We start from the raw sequence: 22,076 nt of genomic DNA, 5'->3' as shown, positions 1-22,076 counted from the left end.
GTAATCAAGTGCAAGATTACATTGTAATAATAGTATAACCATGATAATAAAACATTGATGCACCTGATTACAAAGCAAAAACAAGTCTATCAAAAAACCCAATGGTATAACTTAACTAAATATCATTTCTTTAGTTTCTTTTTCCACCTCATGAAACCACTATAATTTTCTGGGTAATAGTATTCTTTCTAATATATCAGTACGCCCACACTTCATTTATCCATATTAAATTAAACTTCTACTTCATGTTAATGGAACTTACAAGAGGCCTACAATTTCTTCAAAACTCAAAAATAAAGGAGTACAACTGTAGCCAGATGGTGGTCATATGTTAAGTTTCACTTTGCCTCTAATGTTATGCGTCTGGAATACATTCCAAATGGGATCATCTCATCCTGCATTGCCGTTTTCAACAGAGACCTTTTCAGGATTCAAAACTGCATGCCTAAATCATTTGTCAGAGAGGGACGTAAAGTCAGGCAGGATTGATGGTGCTGCCTGTTTGTTTTCTTTTTGGCTGAGGGATGTCACCTGAATTCCAGGGTGTGAGGATAAAGGTACATGTGTTGGTATAGTCTGAGGTTTATCTATAAATAAAGTTGTGCTGAGCTGGCTCTTAATGTGTCCTCATGAAGCTGTTTGACAACAATCTGGCATTTTATAGACTGCAAATGCTGCAGTATTAAAGCACCATAATCTAAGATTAAATCTTATTCCAACTTCAAGTCTTTTATAGTAGACTCTGTTAGTAGTGAGCAGTTTTACTTAGTAACAAGTTGGTACAAAATGCTTACAATAATCCAAATCCTTAATATGGTATTATGTGGTTTTGCAAGTTGGGCTGTCACACTGAATAACAAATTGGTTGCTGGGAGTAAAGGGCTGATTTAAAATCCTGCTGCATCAGGCTGGTCGGGGTGAGTGGGGGTACCAAAACCCCATGTTTCTCAAGAGGGACAGTGCAACTTTGACCACACGCAGCCTTCCCAGACCCCTGCTTTCCCAGGGTTGCTTTGGATGCTTGGATATTGGTGAAAGGGTGACCTGCCCTGTTCACAGCAAGGGAGCTTGGGACGGGGCTGTCCTTTCCCAGTATCCTACCCCGATGGGAGGCTGGTTCTCAGCTAGGCTGAATGAATCAAATCGTACAGGAGGGCCAGGAGTGGAGTGTCTTGGCTGGAGCACTGGCTGCTCCTGGGCTGACGACAGAATTAGCCTGCAGGCCTCGGCAGATGAGAAAGGAAGAAATACTGCCATGTGCCAAGGTGAAGTCCGCAAGACTTCTTCCCTCCGAGGCTTAATGTAGGGACATCCCCAAACTGTGACTCTGTCCATACTTCCCCACAAAGAGGCTCAATTAAACATGAACATTTAAAGTTTGTACTTTCTTGCAGTGGTAGAAGTGAAGCAGATCACGCCAGGGGCTCTCCACTCGCACGTCCATGTCCTGCAGGTATCTGGGCTGTCTAGGGCTACTAGCCTCCTGTGCTGCTGGCAGAGAAATGGGCTTTCTGGCAGGCACCACGCTGCCTGGCTTATCTGCCAGGGAAGCTTCCAGACCTAGTCCTGCTGTGGAAAATTATTTTCCAGGCCTGTGAAAGGAGCCTCTGGGGTTCCTATTGCCTGGCAAAATGGGAAAGCATCTAAGTATTTTGGGAAGAAGTGGGGAAGGACAGCCAGGTAATTAAGGCTGACTGTGGAGGGAAGGGGACTGCAGACTTTGAAACATTATACTGGAAGATAAAGGCTACTGAAATGTTATTTTTCACATATTGCGAAGAACTCAAGCAGTTAAGTAACTTGGCCCAGTTTAGCTGCAGTTGTTTGCTTCATCTCATTTCTACATCCTGTTCCTCAGTTAAAAGAAAGTTATCATCAAAATTCCCCCAAAGTGTAAGTCTGGGTTGTACCACTACAAGAATCCTGATGGATAACTGTACATATCTGGATGCAACCTAGTGGCTGTGTGCACACTTGCATGGTTCAGCAGGCTGTTCCTATACAGTATAGAATTGATTAGCAATACATGCATTTTCTGGATTATGATTAAATTATTTAATTAAATATTTTAATCCTGTTTACATACTGGATGAATTCTGTTCCACTCCTCTTTCAGGGAAGAACAGTGATTCTTCGTTGCATTGCCTTTTAATTGGGGCAGGTTGCACACGTGCACAGGTTACTATGCTGAGTTGACACATGGTGGCCATTAAACTCTTAGAAAACAGTGGTGCTTGCTCACATGTTCACAGATTTCCTTGGGATTACTGCATATGGAATAGTGTTCATTAGCAAATTATTCCTTGAGAAAGCCACCGAAGGTGCTGTTCTATCACCTTTCAGAGTCCCACAGTGAATGTGAGGAACTCCAGCCTGACACTTCTCCTATAATGAAAGACATACCTGTTCTTGGTCAGAAGCAGCCTGGGTACGGTGGCAGAAATGCTTTGTAAGCAGGAGGTTTGCATCAGGTATTCAGTGACAGGAGGACAGTAGATGGCACTCAAGTATATGGAGCAGAATTTCTAGGCTTCTTAGCAATCACCAAATAATTGCTTTTTACAGTGCGTTCTGTGGAGCACTCTCACACTGGCATTTTTACCTGTACAATCATGAAGAACCAGAGATGCCCATTGGCTTGGAGGAAGCTAAACAGGGAATGCATTTTGCAAGTCCTTTGGTCTGAGAAATACCAGAAGTGGAAATAAATAAGCATCTATGAGTGTCACCAAAATATGGCTTATTTCCCTTGCTTGAAGTGATTTCTTGCCATTATCAGTCTCAGTGACTGCTTATAGTGGCTTTTAAACTCATCAGACAAGCAAACCGTGACTCACACTGGCATGAAGTTCAGCCAGACAATTAACCCACTGTCCCTAATAGCTTTCCTGCTGTTGAGGAAGGTGCACTATACAGTAAGAAGGAAAGCTGACTCACTGAACTACTTCGATATCCCTAAATTCCTCAAACCACTTAAGCATGGGTTGCACTTTCCATTGGCATTAGACCAGTGCAAACGTCGGGCTGTGCTGAACGAGGGCCAAAATGATGGTTGTGTCCTGATCACATCCAGCAGCCTGCAAGCAAATGGGAGGCAAAATCACTGCCACTTTTCAAACTGCAGATTGTGCTTTGGCCTCACATTATCCTTTATATCCCAAGATGCAATTCTTTACTTCTCCCCACATATGGTGAAAAAATACTGATTGGGTGTGCAAGGTATACCAGTCTAACAAAACTCCTGAAAACATCTGCATCTGCATGCTCAAAGTTAATGCTAGTGATTTGCAGAGGTTGGTTTAGAGTAACTAGGTCAATTCTTATTAAATTGGCCATCTTCCTGGAATATTTAGTAAAAGCATTGGCTAGGTAAAGATGACAGACCTGTGCTCTCTGAATACAGAGCCCTTTACATCAAATGAAGGAGATTCTTATTATGTCTCTTTCCATAATCAGACATTTTATGAGGATTTGGAGGCCAGTTTGTTCAGCTGCATTGCCAGGAGGGACCCTGAGCTGAGACAAAAGATTAATCACAGGTAGGCTCCCAGACAGCTGTTAGGATGGCATGAACATCTGAATTGCCACTGAGTTATGCTGAAATCAAACCTAAGCCAGTCCTAGGGTAGAGCCATAGTCTAAACTTTATTTGATATTAGAAACTCTGAGTTTGAGCAGATGGCTTCTTTGTTCCAACTAAGGTAACTGCTCAACAGCCAGCTGTAATCTGAATAATGCCACATCATTTTCAGTTCTGCATTTTAGTTTCCTCAGATGATCTGTATGTTTTGGCAACTATTTCTTCCAATAATGGAACTTTTCCAATTTCATCAAAAACAGGGAAAACCACCTGTTACTGTCACATGTTTGCACACTTTGTTATGAAACAGTTTTTTGGAAAATATTTATATTTTTACATTTAGAAGGTATTCATTTGAGCTCTGTGTTTGCTTGTGGGCTTATTTTCCAGCATGCTGTTGGTTCAACTGTTGTTTTATTAGTTGTTTGAGTAACGGGTGAAGGCTGATCCATAACCTGCATGAAGGAAATTAAAGGAGAGACCACTGTCCTGCCATTGTGCTGACATACAGAACATCAGTAAAAAGAAAATGTTTACTGGTGTGAATAATTTATTAGACTGTGTTTTCATTTAGATAAGGTATTATGAAGAACTTATATCTCAGAATTGTGTGAAGCAATCATATCTCTGTTGGAGTTAAAATGCTGTAAGGAACCCTTTATATGAAGTTGATGATACAATTCAATTAATTGTACCATTGCCCTGTTAACTGTCCATGTCACTCAATGTAAAAATTCCAGATGCAGCTGCAGATGCTTTAACTGTGAGCACAGAACATTACTGAGCCTCCTACTCAAGCATAGTTTTAGTCTCCACCAATAAATTAAGAGATTAAGGTAACATATGGATTCATGGAATGACAGACCACACCGGAATAATTTGATATTTCCCTAAGAGAAGAGATGCTGCCTTTGGGATGGTAACAGCGTTTTCTGTGTTTTCTTCTTAGCAAAAATCCCATTTTATTAGCAGGGCTGTTTTAAGTATAGTATGTGATAAAGCTGGCTCCTTGCATTTAAAATATCACTTAAATGATATTCATGCAACCTTTCCCTAGATCAGATAATTACATCCATTCTGGCTTTAAATTTTCTTCTTTCTGACAAGTCCTGTCAAGACTCCAAGTCATTGCCATACTGCATTGCCAAAAGCAAAATCTAACACAGTTATTTAAAATTCTCAAAACAGCACAATGGGTGCAATTGTTTAATTTGCAATACAATACAGTCACATCATTTAATCACTATAACTTGTGATGTAAGAACCAAAAGAGCTTTGGAGGCACATCCAGCTCCACCAGGGTTTCCCTCAATGGTGAGGGGTTTCCAAAGGAGACCGCACTGTTCCGTGCCCATTGCCTGCTGCTCCCTGTCCCAGGGCCACTTGTGCGATGCTGATGGCCCCATGATGTGAAAAAAGAATAGCTCAGAGATAAAAACGAAGCTCAGGAATGGTGGCATGGCCCGGTTTGGATGTAGTTGGTGGGACAGACTCAAGCAAATTCTTTGTGCAGAGTTGCACGATGGCAAAAAGGCATCTTCTAGATGCAGAGGTTCAGGTCAAGTGCAGAGTGCCAGCGGTGGTCTCACAAACACCGTATCTGTACACAGTGTCACCCTCCTTTTCTTACTTGGTGGTGTCCTCCACCCTCTTAGCCATCATATAACCAGAGAACCCATCCTCTGCTGAGCATCTGTTGGGACCCTCAAGCCTTTTTGCACTTGCAGCATTCAAGAATACAGTCCTCCTAAGAGGTGTCTTCATTCTTTGTGTGTAGGTTATGTCCCTGTGCTTAGCTGTGCTAGAATTTATACTATTTAAGGGATCCAGATAGCTTTAGGATAGCTTTTTTTTCTCTAGAAAAATGCAAGCTAGAAAAAGAATGCAGTCAATTTCTCATGTAGCCCAGCACCCAGGAGGTCAATATGACAGATAAACATTAAATTCCACTCTATTGATGATAAAATCAGAAGCATTGGCAGTGCTGCCCTTGAGATCAGCTGCTCCTCTAGCCAGGAAGCTTGGCTCACGCACATGATCCCTTCTGCGAATGTGCTAGTAATCACTGAGGACTGTGGGGGGGTCAAGCAAGAAGTTCTGTACTTTTCAGGCATGATGGAGATTTTCAGCACCCTCAGTTGTGTGACTCAGGGTGATACAGATGTCTCTGAGTCATTTGTCTATGTAAATCTGAAGGAAATAAATTTGCAAAAAAAGAGATACGTAGCTTTACGCTTACTGATGTGGTATTTCAGGGTAAGAAATACTTTACTTTCTAGATAAGAGAGAGAGAGAAGAGAATAATTTAAATTCTTTCATTCCCTTGGAAATAATGCAATGCAGTAATGTTGAAACTGTATGTAATTGCTTTCTATTTTTGTAAAGCAGCTACGAAACTTTAAAGTGAATGCTGGAAGGTCTGGTTAGTATAAAATGCTTCAGTTGCAATACGTTAATGGTGCAATGGAGGTAAAAAGACACTTAGCGGTGAGCAAGGGTAGGCTTTTTTCCACTGCACACAACAGTGGATTTCCTTGGAATGTGTGAAAGAATCTTCAAAAGTTGCAAAATCTTTCCAAAAGTGACAGGTTTTGGGTACATCTGGGTTGCTGTTTCCCACTGTCTGCATGCTGCTCTGAGTTACAGCAAGGAAATCTGAGCAAATGCCGTTACTGAGTATTGTACTCTTCTCATTTTGAAAGACTGCATCCTCATTTCTCAGGGAATTAGGTGAGGCATCTTCTGGTTTTTTGTCATCGAGCTTTCTGAGAGTCAGAGCAGTAGATCAGTGTATGGCCTGGAACAGATCTGTGGCAGCTAGAAGATGATCAAGAGGTGCTTCAAGCATGTACTGTCTTGCCCAGTTAACTGCTGGGAAAGTATGCTTTGTACCGGGATTAAGATTCATTCAAACATAATGATTTCCTACCATTTTTAGTTCAATTTTTTTCAAGTAGTTAAAGTGAAATGTAAATTCAGTAAGTATCAGAACCCCAAAAGGAAAAATATTACCTGTATTTTAGTTTTTGGCCAAGCCAATGAACAACATTAAAAGAAGCTGTAATTGAACAGATAAACATCTCTAGTTCTTATTCTGCACCTCTTCGCTCTGTTTTCTGTACATATGCATATGTATATATACATTATATATGTGTGCGTGTATATATATATATAAAAAAAAAAATTGTCATCATGAGCCTAAAAGACAAAATATACCCTTATTCTTCCTTATTTTGAAGGGTGCTTTTTAACCTTTTATCCATCCTGTTAGGTATAAAGTACTGGCTAAACACAACAAATGTGTTCTGAAGCCTTTTCCAAATTCCCATTTGTGGCTGGAAAAGAAATGATTGCTGCAGCTTACTGTGAGTTTGCCATGAAAAATTTCTGAAGCTACAGGGATGAATTTTACATAACTCTTCACTTTATTGTGGTGTAAGCAGATACTTTGTCACTATTATTCCAGACTTGTCCTGAGTGTTACACTGCATATTCCCAGGAGGTATCCTGGGACAAATTGTGTTACAGGGGTAGTATATGTGTAAGCAATATGTATAAGAAATATGTATAAGCAATAGTTATTGTTTTAAATGTAAATATAGTGAGCCAGTCCATTCGTAGGGTGATGTGTGTTACCCTGTGTATGTACACAAAACTCCTGTCTACTCCAGCTTAGCAAAAAAAGCTAGGTAAAGCTCATGAGATTTTGTTCTAGGTTTTTGGGGAGAAGGAAGGGGTTTTGTACCAATCAGCCTCCATCTATTCTGCAATCCCATAGTTGCTTTTCAGCCGCAGGTTCTAGCACTTCTTTTGTTGTTCAGTTCAGCCATTCTCCTGCAATCTGGAGCAATTCTGTTTTACTATTCGACATAATTAATTTTGCTTCCATTTGCTGTGTTTTGGATTATTCAGTCACCTCCTGCTGCAGTGGCTGGTAATTTTGACTCTCATGCAGTTAACAGCACAATGACCATAATAAGAGTGTTATACAACACTTTTTACCCATATGCATAAAACCTCTGACAAAAGTGATTAAATTTCATTGTTGCCATCTTTCTTGATGGAAAGCACGAAAAATTTAAGGGAACTCTCCTCTCACAGCAAATTAGCTACACACAGAGATGGTCTGCGACTTTGCCAAAATGCTTTTGAGTTTCTGTATTTTGCTGCCAACAGTTTGTGCCCATCTCAGCTGTTCAGTGACATGCAGGAACTGTGGTTTGCTTTTTCATCCCAGCACAGGAGATGAAATCCCAACTATGGACCATGACTCCTGGTTAAATATGAGTGTTTGACCTACGTTTTCTGTGAAGAATAACAGCATCTCAGGTTCTATGAGATGCTATTCAGTGTTGGAGGCTGAAGTGATATACACAGGCATTCTGCAGAAATTGCCTTCCAGGAAGGAAAGCAGTTACCCAGAAGTTTCCTTAGCCATTCTCCAGAAGTTTCCTTAACCAGAAGCTAGCACTGATCTAAAAGTAATATCATTGCAATAGTCTTCTACACACTTTTCTCTGTGAATTTGTCCAGTGTAAACTTCTAGCATCCACAAAATGTCTGGAGGCAAAAAAATATGCAGTTTGATTACACGCTGAGTAAAGAAATACTGCCTTTTGTTCTGATGTCCTGGATTCATCTAATTCCCTTCAGCACTCTCCTATCTGGTCTACCAGCCAATGCATTAAATATATGACTGATTTTAAGGGTACAGATTAATTCAAGGTACAAAAATCAGAGATTCTTACAAAGAATTTCATTTTTGCTTACCCAGGTGTTTAGTTTCATTCTTTCTGGAGCCAAATTTGGACTGAAATGCATGCTTTTCATTGGAAATACAGTTACTAAAGCTTAGAAGTGCTGGGGTCCAAAAATTCGTTTCGCTCAGTCATCTGCACTTCTAAATATATGCTAATTGCTATTCTTTGTGTATTAAATGAGAGAAAATAGAACAAATTAGAGAAATATTACCTTCTGCAGATAGAGTATTTCTGAGGATAAGATTGTTTTAAAGGTATAGCACCATTAACAGAATTGGCTTTTTAATCCTTGTTTGCATCTTGGCACAGTCACAGAGCACATTTCCTATGTTTTGTACATTTACTCAAAACAGAACGAGCATACGCTTTTTTTTCTTTTTGTACAAATTACTGGCTCGGTAGGCTGTGTAGGTGTTTTTCAAATGCACACACTATGCTTACTTAAAAGTGATTGCATTTTGAGATAAGATATATATTATGCCCTTCCTATCAAGGTACAGTCATGTGTTACAAGCTGCCATTCTACAAATTTCCAGAGTGACATTTTATTATTGCAGATCATTTTAGGAAATTTCCTGATAAAGTAAAATGTCTCCTCATATAACTGCCTTTTCAGCTAGAAGCATAACAGAGTGCCTTGGGACACTAAAGACTAAAAGGATTAGCCATTAGGAGGGCTCTCATATCACCTTTATCTTTAAAGACATCCTGACAGTTTGCCTGGGCAGTAATTCTGGGCAGCATTACTTTGATCTGTTGGTGGCTGTGGCACCTGCAGTACCAGGGCTGACAGCAGGCGACACCTACTTACCTCACACCATGGGTATTTCTGTCATTTCTGTCATTGATTTGTCATTTATGCCATGACATTTACTGTTGCTTTTGCTTCTGCTAATTTTTTGGTTGTAGTTCTGTTGCCTAGTTCACATCAATAGCAGAAGGTGTTCCAGGGGGAATCAGTCACGGGAAGTGTTCGGGTAGCTCAAAGGAAGAAGAGAGGCTATTCATCATTCAATAATGCTGAAAAGGTGGTTGTTGTAGAAACCTCTTCCAGGTCTAGCAAATATCAAGAATCAGATTGTACCCACTGCAGTGCCATAGATCAGATTGGAGATGCTCCCACGCAGAGGAGCCTGGAGGCCTGGCACTCCTTTCTGGAGACACCGGAGATTTCCTGGCCGTCTGCCTGATGGGGGGAGCAGCCATTACCATCACCGTCCCTCTGTGTAGAGGCTGCTGCACAGTCGCGATCGCCCCACGCATATTCACAGGGACCGCTTCTTCCGTCAGGGCACCCTCCCTGGTGCTTTTCTCCAGGTCTTGTGCTCACAGCTCATTTCAGCCTGTATCAGAAAGATGGCTCTGGCAACTCAGAGGATGAAGTAGCAAGGGATAAATAGTGACTGACTATGTTTTAGCTTGGGCTGGCAGCAAAAGTCTGGGGCTGTACAGAGTGCAACTGTACCACTTGAAGAAGATCAGACTTGTTCTTCCCTGGGGCATTAAAGACCCAGGAAATGAGATGTGCTTCGCTGGAGCTCCGAGCTCAATTGCAGGTTGATGGCAATGATGTCCTAAGCTATTGCAAAGTGTGAACGAGAGCAGGAGGCACAGAATTTGATCGTAGCTTTGTAAAGGGGCTGAGTCGTAATTTAACCAAGTTCAATTCATTTGTACAGCAGAGGTGCCTTTTAAAATAAAGATGCTCCAGCCACAAAGTGCTTTATTAGTTCCCTCTGAAATGTTTGTTGCTTTGGATTTCAAGCCACTTACAGTCCATCTAGTAGGGGCGGTGCAAACTTACTGAAATAAATGGTTTATCTCCCCAGAGCTGAGGTCTTGTTGTGTGGGTTTTGTGAATTACTTAGCATTTCTGTGGGTTTCCCACTGGTAAAATGAGCTAATGTGTCCATCTCGTTCTGCCATGCTCTTTGTGAAGGGCTCCTGGGCTTCACTGGAACAATTTGTAATAATTTGCTCTGGTTCAGTTCATCTCAGGTTTCTGCATGTAAGGTATCCTGGGTCTCTCTTGGCTGGGTTATTTGTTTCAAAATATGCTTTCTGAGACTAATGTTTCTCCATTTCCATTCGAGATCAGTAGCATGGAGCTGCATCATTCTTAATACAACATTGACTCTGCAGAGTGATGTTTCTGATCCTTGGAGTGAACTTCAAGACTGCTTTAGATATCCCTATTCTGAATGAAGACACAAGAATATCTCATTATTCAACTATTATGAAGTCTCTCATGTTTTTAGCTGCTATAGATACTGTTGATAAGTGTGTTAGAAGCCCAGAGCTTGGCAGGACATGTTATTGATCTCACACAATCCATTCCGGGCATTAACATGGGAGTATCATTTACAAATCAATTTTCTCTGAGCTTTAATTTAAATACCAGTGCCCCTTGAGGATCTTTCTGGGTCACTTTTATTCTCAAGCTGTACTTCCGCTTGAGTAAACTGATTAATAAATGCAGGCACCCAAATTAGCTGCGTGCCAGCTGCTGTCAGATGTAGCTATCTGGTCTGTTCACTTTGCTGGCATACTTGTATCTGTAAAGAATAATACTCAGCTCTGTCTACCTTCAAAACATTTTTCAAATTTCAGCCACTCAATCCCAGCTGCTCTGTGAGGAGGCAAATATTCCTCTGTTATTAAGGCATATATTGCCTGGGAAGAATATTTAAGTTGAAGTAGTGTCATTTAGCTAGTTGTTAGACTGTGCAGAAAAACTGTCTGCTACCTGTCTCCTCAGCAGACAGAAACTGAGAAGTATGCATCAAGAAAGCTTTAGAAAGGATCTGAGCGAAGTCAATGTCACACAGCCTTGTGCAATCCATCAAAAGAATGTGATGAGGCAATTATAAATTAATGTAATATTTGATTTTGTAAAGATATGGGGGAACGGTTAAGAGAGAGGAACAGAGCTAGAATGGTCACTTGGAGGCACTGCCAAATTAATATTGCTTTGCCTTTAGCTAGTTGTCACAGCAAACAGATGTGTGGGAACTGGCTACAGGTTTATGGAGTGTCCGGAGCTAGGGACTGCCTGGAGAGAGGCCCCACGAAAGAGTTCTTTGTCCACTCCTCATGCACATGCCCCTTACTGGTATCATAGAGTTAAAATATCCCAGTGGTTTCTCAGAAATGATGGCCTAGCTTCCCAAATTATTTCCTTTTCTTTTTTCCTTTCATTTCTTTTCTCTCTATGTTTCAGATTATGCTTGGCCTTTGCCTAAACAGTTGTGCCCTATATGGATTTCCCTAGATGTGCTCTTTTCAACTGCATCTATTATGCATCTCTGTGCCATCTCTCTTGATCGGTATGTAGCAATACGCAATCCCATTGAGCACAGCCGCTTCAATTCCCGCACCAAGGCTATTATGAAAATTGCTGCAGTTTGGACCATATCCATAGGTAAGCAATGTGGCTCACTATCTTAACTGTGTCTTAATGAATAATAGTGTTACTCCAATTTTCATTTAGGATTTTTAAAAGGATACTCAAATTAATTTACCTGGCCTGCATGTTTGAATATAATAAATGATTACTGAGAAACAGAAATCTTTCATTGTGGTTGGTCAGTGACCAAAATAAGTAGTCATTTTTCAGAATACCACCACTTCCAATGCTGAAGCATTGCTGCTGTGTACATATCAATATGCCAATAATAACGGTAACACAGACAAATGGTACTATAAAACTGCTGTGTAAACAAAGCAGAAAATAGCATTAGCAAAGACTCTGGAAGGAAAACCCAGCCAGTACAAATGACGCGTCTACACTGCAGTTGCTGCAGTTAAACTCACTCAAATTCTGGTAGCGGTTTACGTGAAGCAGCGCAGAATTGAAGGCAGGCTACCAGCGAGGTATTTACTGCTCTTGTGCAGGCTTTGTAGCCCGTATTATACTCTGCCACATTTGGATTTTGCTGCTAGTACTGAGACACTTTTTTATCACTTTGATAAAAAGCGATAAATAAAGCAGCAATAAAATAAGGAAAAATGGAAATATGATAGCAAGATGACTGTAATATCAGGAATTATGTGAAGAAAAACATTTTGGGGGGAATTCTTTCAATGTGCTTTATAAAAGAGACATTTGGGGCAGGGTCAGAAGAATTGCACTTCCCTCTGCTGTATTGCCTATTTTGCTTGAATAAGTCTTACAAAGATTTAACATTTAACTTTTCTGTTGTAAAGCAGTTGTCAGTTTCAGTGCTGTACTGCAAGGAAAAGCATGTTTCAGGTGCTTGAAATTCTCTTGGGTTTTGCCTCCTTTAGAAGTGGAATATGATACTGGATGTCTAGGTGCTGCAGGGGCCACTTTCGAAGAAGCTTGCCATGGAAAAAGGCTATGGAAAAAAGCAAAAAAAAAAGGGGAGGGGGGAAGATACCTTCTCTTCTCATGAATATAACAAGAATATCTGTTAGAAAGCACTTTTCACGTGCTACAGGCCTGCTACGGTTCCTCTAGGTAATACAATCCACAGTGAAATTGGATTGGGCTTAATCAATTCATTTAAGATTTTTTTTTAAATTATTATTTTAAATTCTCTGTGCTGCTTGTTTGGCATAAAAGAAAGCAAGCTACTGAATTCAGTGCATAAGCAGTCACATGTAAACAACTTCATGTGCAAGATGCCTAGGCTCGATTTGCACAGGCAGTTCAGAGTCAGCACAGAATCTGTGCCCTGTGTTGCACTGTAAGACAGAGGGAGCAGCTGGTATCCCCCCCCCCACCCCAGCAGAGCCATATATTTCTGTCAGCAGCATTAAGTAGCACATTGCAAAACCTGGGCAATAAGACTGGTCTGCTTCCATTTCTGGAGCTAACTTGCAGATTTTTGCCTGTGCTGCTTTACATATTGCAGACATATCCTTAGAAATTTTGGCTAGTGCTTAATGAATGTGCTGGCCAGCTTTCTTAGGTGATGTTTAACAAGTCTGCATTTACAATAGGATGCAAAACAGGTGAAATAATGAACACTAAAATAAATAGCTTAGAAAGGAGATGGAATGGCACTTTTCTCTTTCAGGCACATGGCTTGTCAGCCCTCAATAAGACAATGAGCGCTGCATTTATTCCCCAGCATCCAAAAGTCCTTAGGAAGAAGCTGTGAGCAGTCGCTCAGTGGGATGTCTGCAGTGCACAGTGCTTTGGGGACAGCGCAGGGCAGCACTTCCCTCCCCAGGCTGGGAAGGGAGATGCACTACAGCTGTACCTGCATGCCCTCCTTTGCTAGGATCATAGCCCAGAGGGTGTACAGCATGTCAGGGCTTCATTTATGTTTCGTTCATTCTCTTTGATGCAGATACAGCTGGCCCAGGGGAGTCTTTGCTTGCATCCCTTTTTTTGAAGAAACAGGCAGAGTCGATACTCCCCAGAGGGTCTGTTCAGGGCACTGCAATGCTGTCAGATTTCCACCCTCCCCAGTGCCTGTGGTAGGGCTTACCCATTTTCTTGGGCTTTCTCCAGAAGGTTGCATTAAATGGAGAAAGAAAAGTACTCTTGATTACTTTAGCATAACTATTTTTACTTCATAAATGAATTTAGAAATGTGACAGACACAGGAATACACTGAACATGGAATGAAAGAGAACTCACTAAAGTTGCTGTCTTCTGGCTTTTACCTACTTGTCACTTGGAAAGGCCATGTTTACGTGATTAAGTATCACAGCAGCACTTAAGTGCAGGCTGGTCAGTTTGCCTTTCCTAAATCCTGCTTCAGTTGGACTGAAGAAACTTTTAAATGCACCCCATGTAAAGAATCCTGAATTCAGTTCCTGAATCAGAATTTTAAATAATAAGTAAAAAGCATGTAATCTATCTTAATTAGTAGCATTCCATTTTCCTGAAATGTTAATGCTGACAGCAAAATATATAATAGAGGTTCTTTGCTCATTGAGCTATTAATTTGGCGGGTTGCAGAAGCCTAAACCTACAATTGGGTTTTTAAGTAGGGGAACATAACAGAGTCCTCCTGTCTGCTGACAATTGCTTTATTTCCAGATAGGCTTTTCCAAAGCCTTCTTTGTTCCAGATTAAAATACGCCACAGCCAGTTGTCCTGTGTTTTAGCAAATGTAACCTGAGCAAGATTTTTTGTGTTCACTTAGAGAAAAAATGGGTGCTGTGAGTGCTGGGCTTGTAAAAATTAGTTTTGTGATAGATAGCACTGCGCTGAGGCTGGAAATAGAAAGGTAGGCAACAGAAATATCCACACAATTGAAAATGAAAATAAATTATAGATATGAGCTTACTGGCAGAATCTTGATGCTGTTTCAAGACATCAGACTGCACAGTTGCAAGTGCAAAGGTTTTCACAGATAACGTGGACTTACTGGACTCCTTGTATCCTGCTCTGAGGAAGGTGGCCTTGGGCCACCCTGGCCGAGAGGGGAGATCCCCATGCAGCTCTCAGAAAGAGTGGTGAAAGGTAGTCAAAGTCTTAAATGCACATTGTATAATACAGGAGAAAGTGTTAACTGGTTAATATTAATATAAAAGAAATATCACTTTGGAAATGTTCCAACCCCCAATGGCAGGGCAGTTGGAACTAGATGATCTTTAAGGTCCCTTCCAACCCAAACCATTCCATGATTCTATCATTCTATGTGAATGAAAGAACTTCAGTGATGTGGATGGGTGCACACACATTGCTTCTGATATGAAAATAAGACATTTTAACTCTGAAGCTTCTCGTGGCCCAGCTGCGTGCCTGCTAGTGCAAAAGGGGTTTTCCACTGCTTCCCAGAATGTTCATGGTTCAGTCATTTACTAGAGAGCACCAAAATTGCACATGCTACCAATTTCCCAGCTCACAGTTTGACATTCTTAGTAACTATAAATTCAATTTACTTGATAAGTGACTGAGAGAAGGCGATCTTTTAAATTCTGCTCTTTGTATCAGTGCCATAAGCAGGCCCCACATGTCTTTTGTTTCTTCATTTGTTTGAAAACAGAATAAGTAACAGAAAAAAGGAAATGCGCTATTGAATTATGGTAATACCATGGTATGTGTTGTGTTAAAATTGGACTTTTTTTTCTTTACATTCTCTCTCTGACTCACTAATGATATTATAATTTTGATTTCAGGTAGATATCCGGAGTTTGTATATAGAATAAACCATTCAACTTTAAAAAGGAATTTTACATCTCCATTTAACTTTCATACTACTTCATTGGTTTATTCAGGAGATCTATTTATAGAAGTATGAAAGACATGTTTTGCAAGGATCAGTAAGTGCTCATCTCAGATTAAGTGATCTTATGTCTAACAGCTTTTTGCTTCTGCCCTGAGTGTTCCTCTTTCACACAGGCTGAGTAGCCCCATGCATCCACGCTGCCCTGATGATGTCCTTAAAGAGCCTCCAGATATCAATTAAGCCTTCCCCTATCTCACTGGGGATAATCCCAGTGGGAAATGATACACAGTTTGAGGAACGTGCTTGGAGCGGCACCACTGATATTAAAAGGAATTGTAGTCTCCTTACAGGCTAAGAGCAGGTTGTGCATGGGAGTAAAGAGGGACTGGAGTAATTCACATAGTCGCCCTCGGGTCATAGTTTTAGAGCATGTTTAGGGTTTTGGTTTGCATTTCTGCCCATAGGTGTGTCTCTGGGATCAGTGACTTTCACAGCAAGGCATGTATTTGTTCCCATGGCACACTTGCTGATGAGACACGCTTGCTCCTGAGCACCCTCTGTTCTGTGCTGGGCAGTAGTTGCTCCTGAGAGACTGTGGTTTGGGATAGCAGCACACACACTCATGAATTTCTTTGCAGGCTTCAGGCCCTGGTTAGCAAACAAATCCTTGGATACGTTTCGTGGAAAAAAATGGCAAAACCACTGCTAATGGAGAAGACAACAAATGGGTGGTCAAAATGGTTACCAGGTTTTTGCTCAAACCTTTCCCACCAAGCAGGCTGGTTCTGTTCATGGCTAATCACTTGGAGACAAGGAAGAAGTGTTAAGACTATTATTTCTGGCAAAGGTTACATAGGCACCCTTCACCTCCTGGAAAAGCGTACAAATTCCTGACTACAGGCACAGCTTTGGTAGAAGGACAGTAACACTACTGCTGAGGAAAACGGTTGCACGTTAGTAAAGCCTAAGAGAGGGTAGCATTAGTTTCTCTCCAGATTTGAGAGAAAATTGTACTAATGTATTTTTGACTTTTTATGTTTGACATAAAATGTCTGACAGTGTATGTTTGACTGAAGTTCTTCCCTCATGAGCATGAGGATTGTGGTCAATGATTTCTGTAGGCAGAGGTACTGCAGTGGTGGCAATCCTAATAGTTTTTGTTAGCATCAAGTGAATCCAGAGGTGCTGTTAGCATTGCAAGCCTGGCTACTACTTCTGGTGGAGTGGTAGAGCAGGTTTGTGCTCATAAAACTTTTTCAGGCCTACCTTCTGGTCGTGGGTGAGACAAAAACCCTTGCTTTATGGACTAGCACATGACACTAAGGCTTTGTCTGCCTCTGCTTCCCATACAGTTATTTTCACTAAAGACATTCTTTCGCCTGAGTGTTTGTACTGTTATTACCCAAAGGGGCATTCATCTCCCTAACACATCAGCAAGAGTTACCAGGGTGAGGAAGATCATAGCAGATGATAACAAGCTGAGTTCCTAGCAAGGGAACTACCTTGGGACTTCAGGCACAGGTGCCTGGACTGGTTTGTTTTGTCATCAAATGTCAGTGAAATGTTTTGCCTGGCACAGCAGCACATGGTGATAGTCTGTGAAGTGTTTTGCACAGAAGATGGATTGACCATCCCACCACATCCATTCCCAGGGGCAAGGGAGATGCCAGTGTCTCCTGTTCGAGGTTACTGCTACTGAATATCAGCTCAGGCATCTGTGTTTGATTTCTGGGGTAAGCTCAGCCCTGGTAGCAGGTATGCTGTGAGCAGGAACAGGAGCCCCATCCCCCTTTGTTCAAATGCACTGTTGGAAACACATGGCTGAGCAAACCAAGAGAAGTCATTTAGCAAAATAGAAGAGCAGGTGGGAAAATAATTTATTTCTTCTGCCTTTTATTGATGTTTTCTGGTTTTCCATCTGGGCTCAGGTTGTTCAGTGCACTTGCAAGGTTTAAGTAAAGGTCAGCAGCTAGTTCAAGCACAGGCAGTAATTACATTCCTCTGTTTAGAGTTGTGCTTGTTGCGGGCAGGTAGATCCTTCAAAGTTCAACCCCCTTTTATCTTTGACTTTAAACCAATGCAAGGCTGGCACTTTTGTTTTATTAGAACAGTTAGATAAAACTAGACCTAATCCAGCCCTGAAGGTGCATTGTTGCTGTTTTAGCACATGAAATGCACTGCAATTAGTCTGCTGACATATGGGGAATATATGGAATTTTTGTGGTTTTGAATACTTCAAAAGCTCATGTTCTTCAATTTGCCTCTGAACAGCTTTGCTTCCTGAAAGCGGTGCCTTTTCTTTCAAAATGCAAGTCAGGAGGCTACTGTCTGTTGGGGTTTACTTCTTGCTGCCTGTTAGTTCTTATTAGAGAAGTGTGCAGGCACTTTGCAAGACACTTCTGTTAAGAAACCAAACAGATTTGTTTTAGTTTACTTTTCCCTTTTCTGAGAGGGTTAGGTGAGTCAATTCCTATTTCCTCTAACAGACTTTAATGCTAATGCATAGCTACAGCAGCTGCTAACATTCAGGTGAATGTCTTTTAAAGTTGGAACCCAGATTTATTTTGTAATAATAATAAAAAATATGAGGTTAAAGATATAGATTTAAACATGCAGTGTTTAGTATGGACAGCAGTGTTCTTGGTTTTGCAGCGTAGACTGCTTTTGTGGCAGTCATAGGCTTGTTTGGCACACAGCTCTTTCTCTCTGCTTTTTTTTTTTTTTTTTTAAATTGTGTGTAAATGCCGGGAGGATGGCAGTGAGGTCCAAAGCTCACCTGCATCAGCAGAGCCCTTGCCATGGACCACAGCAGCCTTTGTGCTGACACCAGGAGAGGTGGTCCCTGGCATTCCCAAGCCTATGTACCTGCAGCAAAATGTGACCTCTCTTGTGTTCACCCATGCATGGAAAGACAGAGTAAACCCACGTGCAGGCCTCTGTTTTCTTTAGTGAGGTTGTTTTTCCTGAAGGAAATGAAATATCTTCTTGTATAAGAAAGTTGTGAGAAAGAATGGAAATTACTTCCTTTTTTAGTGGAAATAACCATCAAAGACTCCATCTTTCCAGTAATCTCCATCAGTCTCAGGGGCTTTCACAGAAGAAAACAAAATATTAAATGCAAAAACATTATTGTTTTTCATTTAAGTCTAAATTCTGCGAATGTCAATTTGGACTTTTTAGTTGGCTTTTTCTCTGGAGCAAGCTAGTAAATGTTTTACAAAGCCTTATTTGTAGTCATTTGGGTTTTGTTTTATTAATTGAGAATCTGTGAAGAGCATCTGTTACTCTGTGTCCACAGCATCATCTCAGCTCCATTTGGTGAACTGTTCTGCTGGCTTAAGAGCATCTTTAAAGCTAACAAGAAGCAGTTAGGACAACAACTGTAATTGGATTTGTAATCCAGAGGCTCTGTCTGTCTTGCTTGCCACTGCTCTCAGAAGCTAAAGGAGGGGAGAAGAGAAAATATCACATTCACCTGCTCCCTTGTGAACTGCTGTCATGAAAAGGGACGTCCTGCTCAAGCTGCTGCCTGCTAGAAGGGTGCACAGAGCTCCCAGTGTTGAGTCTAGCAGGGACCTGTTTCATATCTTGCTGGCTGGTGGTGGCTGGTTGTCTCTTCTTACTGGGGCAAACCCAGTTGCCCTAGGCACTGCTCAGACATCAAGCAAGAGGACCAAGTTTGCTCTGAAGAGCAAAGTGTGATATACAATAAGGTTGCAAATGTTTTACCTTGCAGGTTTTTGGAACAACACTGCCTCTCTTTGGGAATTCACTGCCACCTTAGTTAGAAAGGGTTATTTGACACAATTGGAAAATGCGTCCAAGGCTGGAGACCTCAGCTCACTAAATCAGCCTGATGTTTGTTGATGAAGTGTGTGTGAGCTCAGGCGCCAGGCAAAAGCTCATGAAATGCTCTGCACTGGGGCTTAGAGAGTTGAACAGTGATATGGCTGGACAGCAGTAGGCTTTGGAGCCTCTTGCCTGATTTGGCATTCACCATCCTTGCTCTGTTGTAGTGAGTTTGGCTTTGTCTGACGAACTGACCTCAGTTCTTAAATTATGAGCAGTTAAAACTGCAGTACAACTGTGGGTTGCTTGAGTCAAGTGGAGTTGAATGCCTTCGCCATGCTTGTTCAAACAGCTGAACTCAAATAAGGCAGGCATTCATGTTTACCCATGTTCAGGTGCCATGGGAATGCTTAGTGGGAAGCACAGCACATACTGATCAGGGTAACCCTATTGAAATCAGGGCCAGGGTGTGAGGTGTGTCTGCAAGCATGTATTTGTGCATTTGGGATTGTGGCAGTAGCAATTATGCAGTAATCCCCCTTGAAGGAAGCCCCTCTGGGATGTCTGAGACCTTCCACACTTCACTTTCTCCCTACTGGGGTGGTATAGAGTTAGTCCCTGTTGCCCAAGTTGTGTAACAGACTTAGTTCTCAGCCCTTAGTTTTAGGACTGGATTATGGGGTGGATCAGTGATAAATCTCATATTAAAGAATGAGTTGTAAAGGAGAAGTGTGAGGCGGAAGAAAACATTTGAGATGAGGGTAATGCTGCCCATTCAGCAGTGCTGTAGGCTGGCTAGCAGCTGAATGGATGTGTGTTGGCAGCTCTTACGATGATGTCTTTCTTCTTACTGTTGTTAACGATGGGCTTTTCCTGGATTGGAGGAAAGAGCAAACAAAGACCTGGTGCTCTCTTCTGTGCTTTCTCAGTTTGAAATCACACTTTGTTATGGGAGAGGTGAGGGACACTTTTCCGTTACAGCAGCTACCTCCTTATTCCCTGTCATCTGTGCTGAAGTATCTCATGCTCCTGCAGAGTTTTAGGCTGCCATCAGTGCTCTTGATTTGTATATTCAATTCGTCATATCCCAGAACTAGGTTTATTCTTCCCAAATATACTTTATGTGTGTGACCATGAAGATAGCCCGAAACCTCATCTCATTTCCGTGGCTAAAGCAGCAACACTAAATTCAATGATGACTACTTCATGAATGAACTTTTATTCATTTTGGAGTTTTATTTCAAAGGGTATGTGTTATAGAGGGCTCTAAACCATAAAATTATCCATGCGAATATAATCTCAATGTAATGCCATTGATCTAATTTAGATTTCTTCTTTGTCTAAAGACTGTTCTGTCCACCTCCCACCACCTCCTGAATGTCTGTGGTTTGGTGGAGCCAAGGCATTAGAAAGATGTCTTTAACGACAAAGAGTCAGTGGCTTGATGGAATGAAGGTTATTGCAGTCCTAGGGCCTTGGCACAGGCAAGGTACAGGGTTAACATATCAGAAAGGAGGCAACTGCCTTGCCCAGGGTAAGCTGATAAATGTTAGCAGGTAGAGGGAAAGAAGACTGAATCCTGGAACTATCACTTGGGCTAAGGAACACCTGCTATAATCACAGAAGGCATTTATAATCATTACTTTTCAGAAGAAATTCCTTCACTGGATTACTGGCAAATGGTAATTATACGGTAAGGACAAACTGCAGATATATTCTCTAGAATCCTGGAAAACACTTAGCTGGAATGGGAAAAACACCCTGGTTAATCTCTTTAGCGTGTTACTCTTTCTGTTTAGAAACTCAGAGTCCCACAGGATTAGTTCTAGGACCTGTGCTGTTCACAGCAACCCAGAAGAGCAATCCAGACACAACAGTGGCCTCAGCATTGGTCATTTCTCAGGTGAAGGGGCTAAGGGAAGGGCATGGCCAGCCCCACAGACATGTCTGCAGAGTGAGTGCTGATGGGCAGCCCAGAAGCCAGGGGGTAGGAAGGGCAGAGTGAACAACATTCTGCTGCTCTCGTAACTGCTGAGATGTGCAGGTTTTCCCCCCTTTCTTTAAAAGGACAGAGAGGAATTTGAAAAGAAACAGAGAAAGATAATCAAAGGCATAAAATGAGTTTGGCATGAGGAGAGGGTTAAATAGAAAAGCATTCTTCAGTTCCACAAGAGATATCAGACAGCAGGGATGATAAAGGTCTATAAAATCACTAAGAAGGTGGAAAAGGTGGCCAGAGAGTGATTATTCACTGTTTCTCACAATAGAGGAACTGAGGGGAGTCAAAAGAAATTATCAGGCAGCAAATTTAAAATGAGCAAGAAATACTTTGTCCACATGACAAACAGGTTGTGGAACTGATGGCCACTGAATATTGTGGAGTTATAAATGAGATCAAGAATCCACGGAAGATAGGTCTCAAAGCTTATTTTAAAAATGAGGTATGGATGCAACTTCTGTGGAATTTTCTAAGCTATAAAGCTGACAGTTGCCCCATTTTGTACCATGGCCCTAAACTTCTGGTACCTGACAAAGACCCATTATAGTCTAACTAGATCTGGCCCACCATGTCTTTTCCATGTACTCAAGTACACATAGCTTGTGGTATTCCAAAATACATTGTTGCTTTTCTTGGTTTTGGCTGTGTCTAGACAGGTATCTTTGGAAGGTTTTGGGTCTGTCCTGGTGCAGGACTGAGCTCCACAGATCAAGCAACAAAGTTTGGATCTCAGTATGCATGAAAAAATATTCGAGTGACATCCAGTACTCTGGCATGACGCCTCTATTCCCTCTTTT

At 41.4% G+C, this 22,076-nt stretch overlaps 1 protein-coding gene across 13 annotated transcripts in view; it reads left to right on the top strand.

The window, feature by feature from the left end:
* The window catches only part of HTR2C (5-hydroxytryptamine receptor 2C), a 215,900-nt gene that overhangs the window by 188,638 nt on the left and 5,186 nt on the right, over window positions 1-22,076 (top strand). For 12 of the 13 annotated variants that reach the window (XM_075763239.1, XM_075763246.1, XM_075763243.1 and 9 more), the window contains one exon: window positions 11,561-11,761. The exons of the other annotated variant lie outside the window; for it this stretch is intronic. In XM_075763239.1, coding sequence (XP_075619354.1) covers window positions 11,561-11,761 — 201 coding nt within the window. The remainder of the gene's footprint in view (window positions 1-11,560; window positions 11,762-22,076) is intronic. 13 annotated transcript variants of the gene reach the window in all.

This window comes from Balearica regulorum, chromosome 11 (assembly GCF_011004875.1).
Source record: "Balearica regulorum gibbericeps isolate bBalReg1 chromosome 11, bBalReg1.pri, whole genome shotgun sequence".
In the NCBI taxonomy this organism is placed as follows: Eukaryota; Metazoa; Chordata; class Aves; order Gruiformes; family Gruidae; genus Balearica; species Balearica regulorum.
Note: the sequence above shows the minus strand (reverse complement) of the source record. Positions and strands in the feature narration are given on the sequence as shown.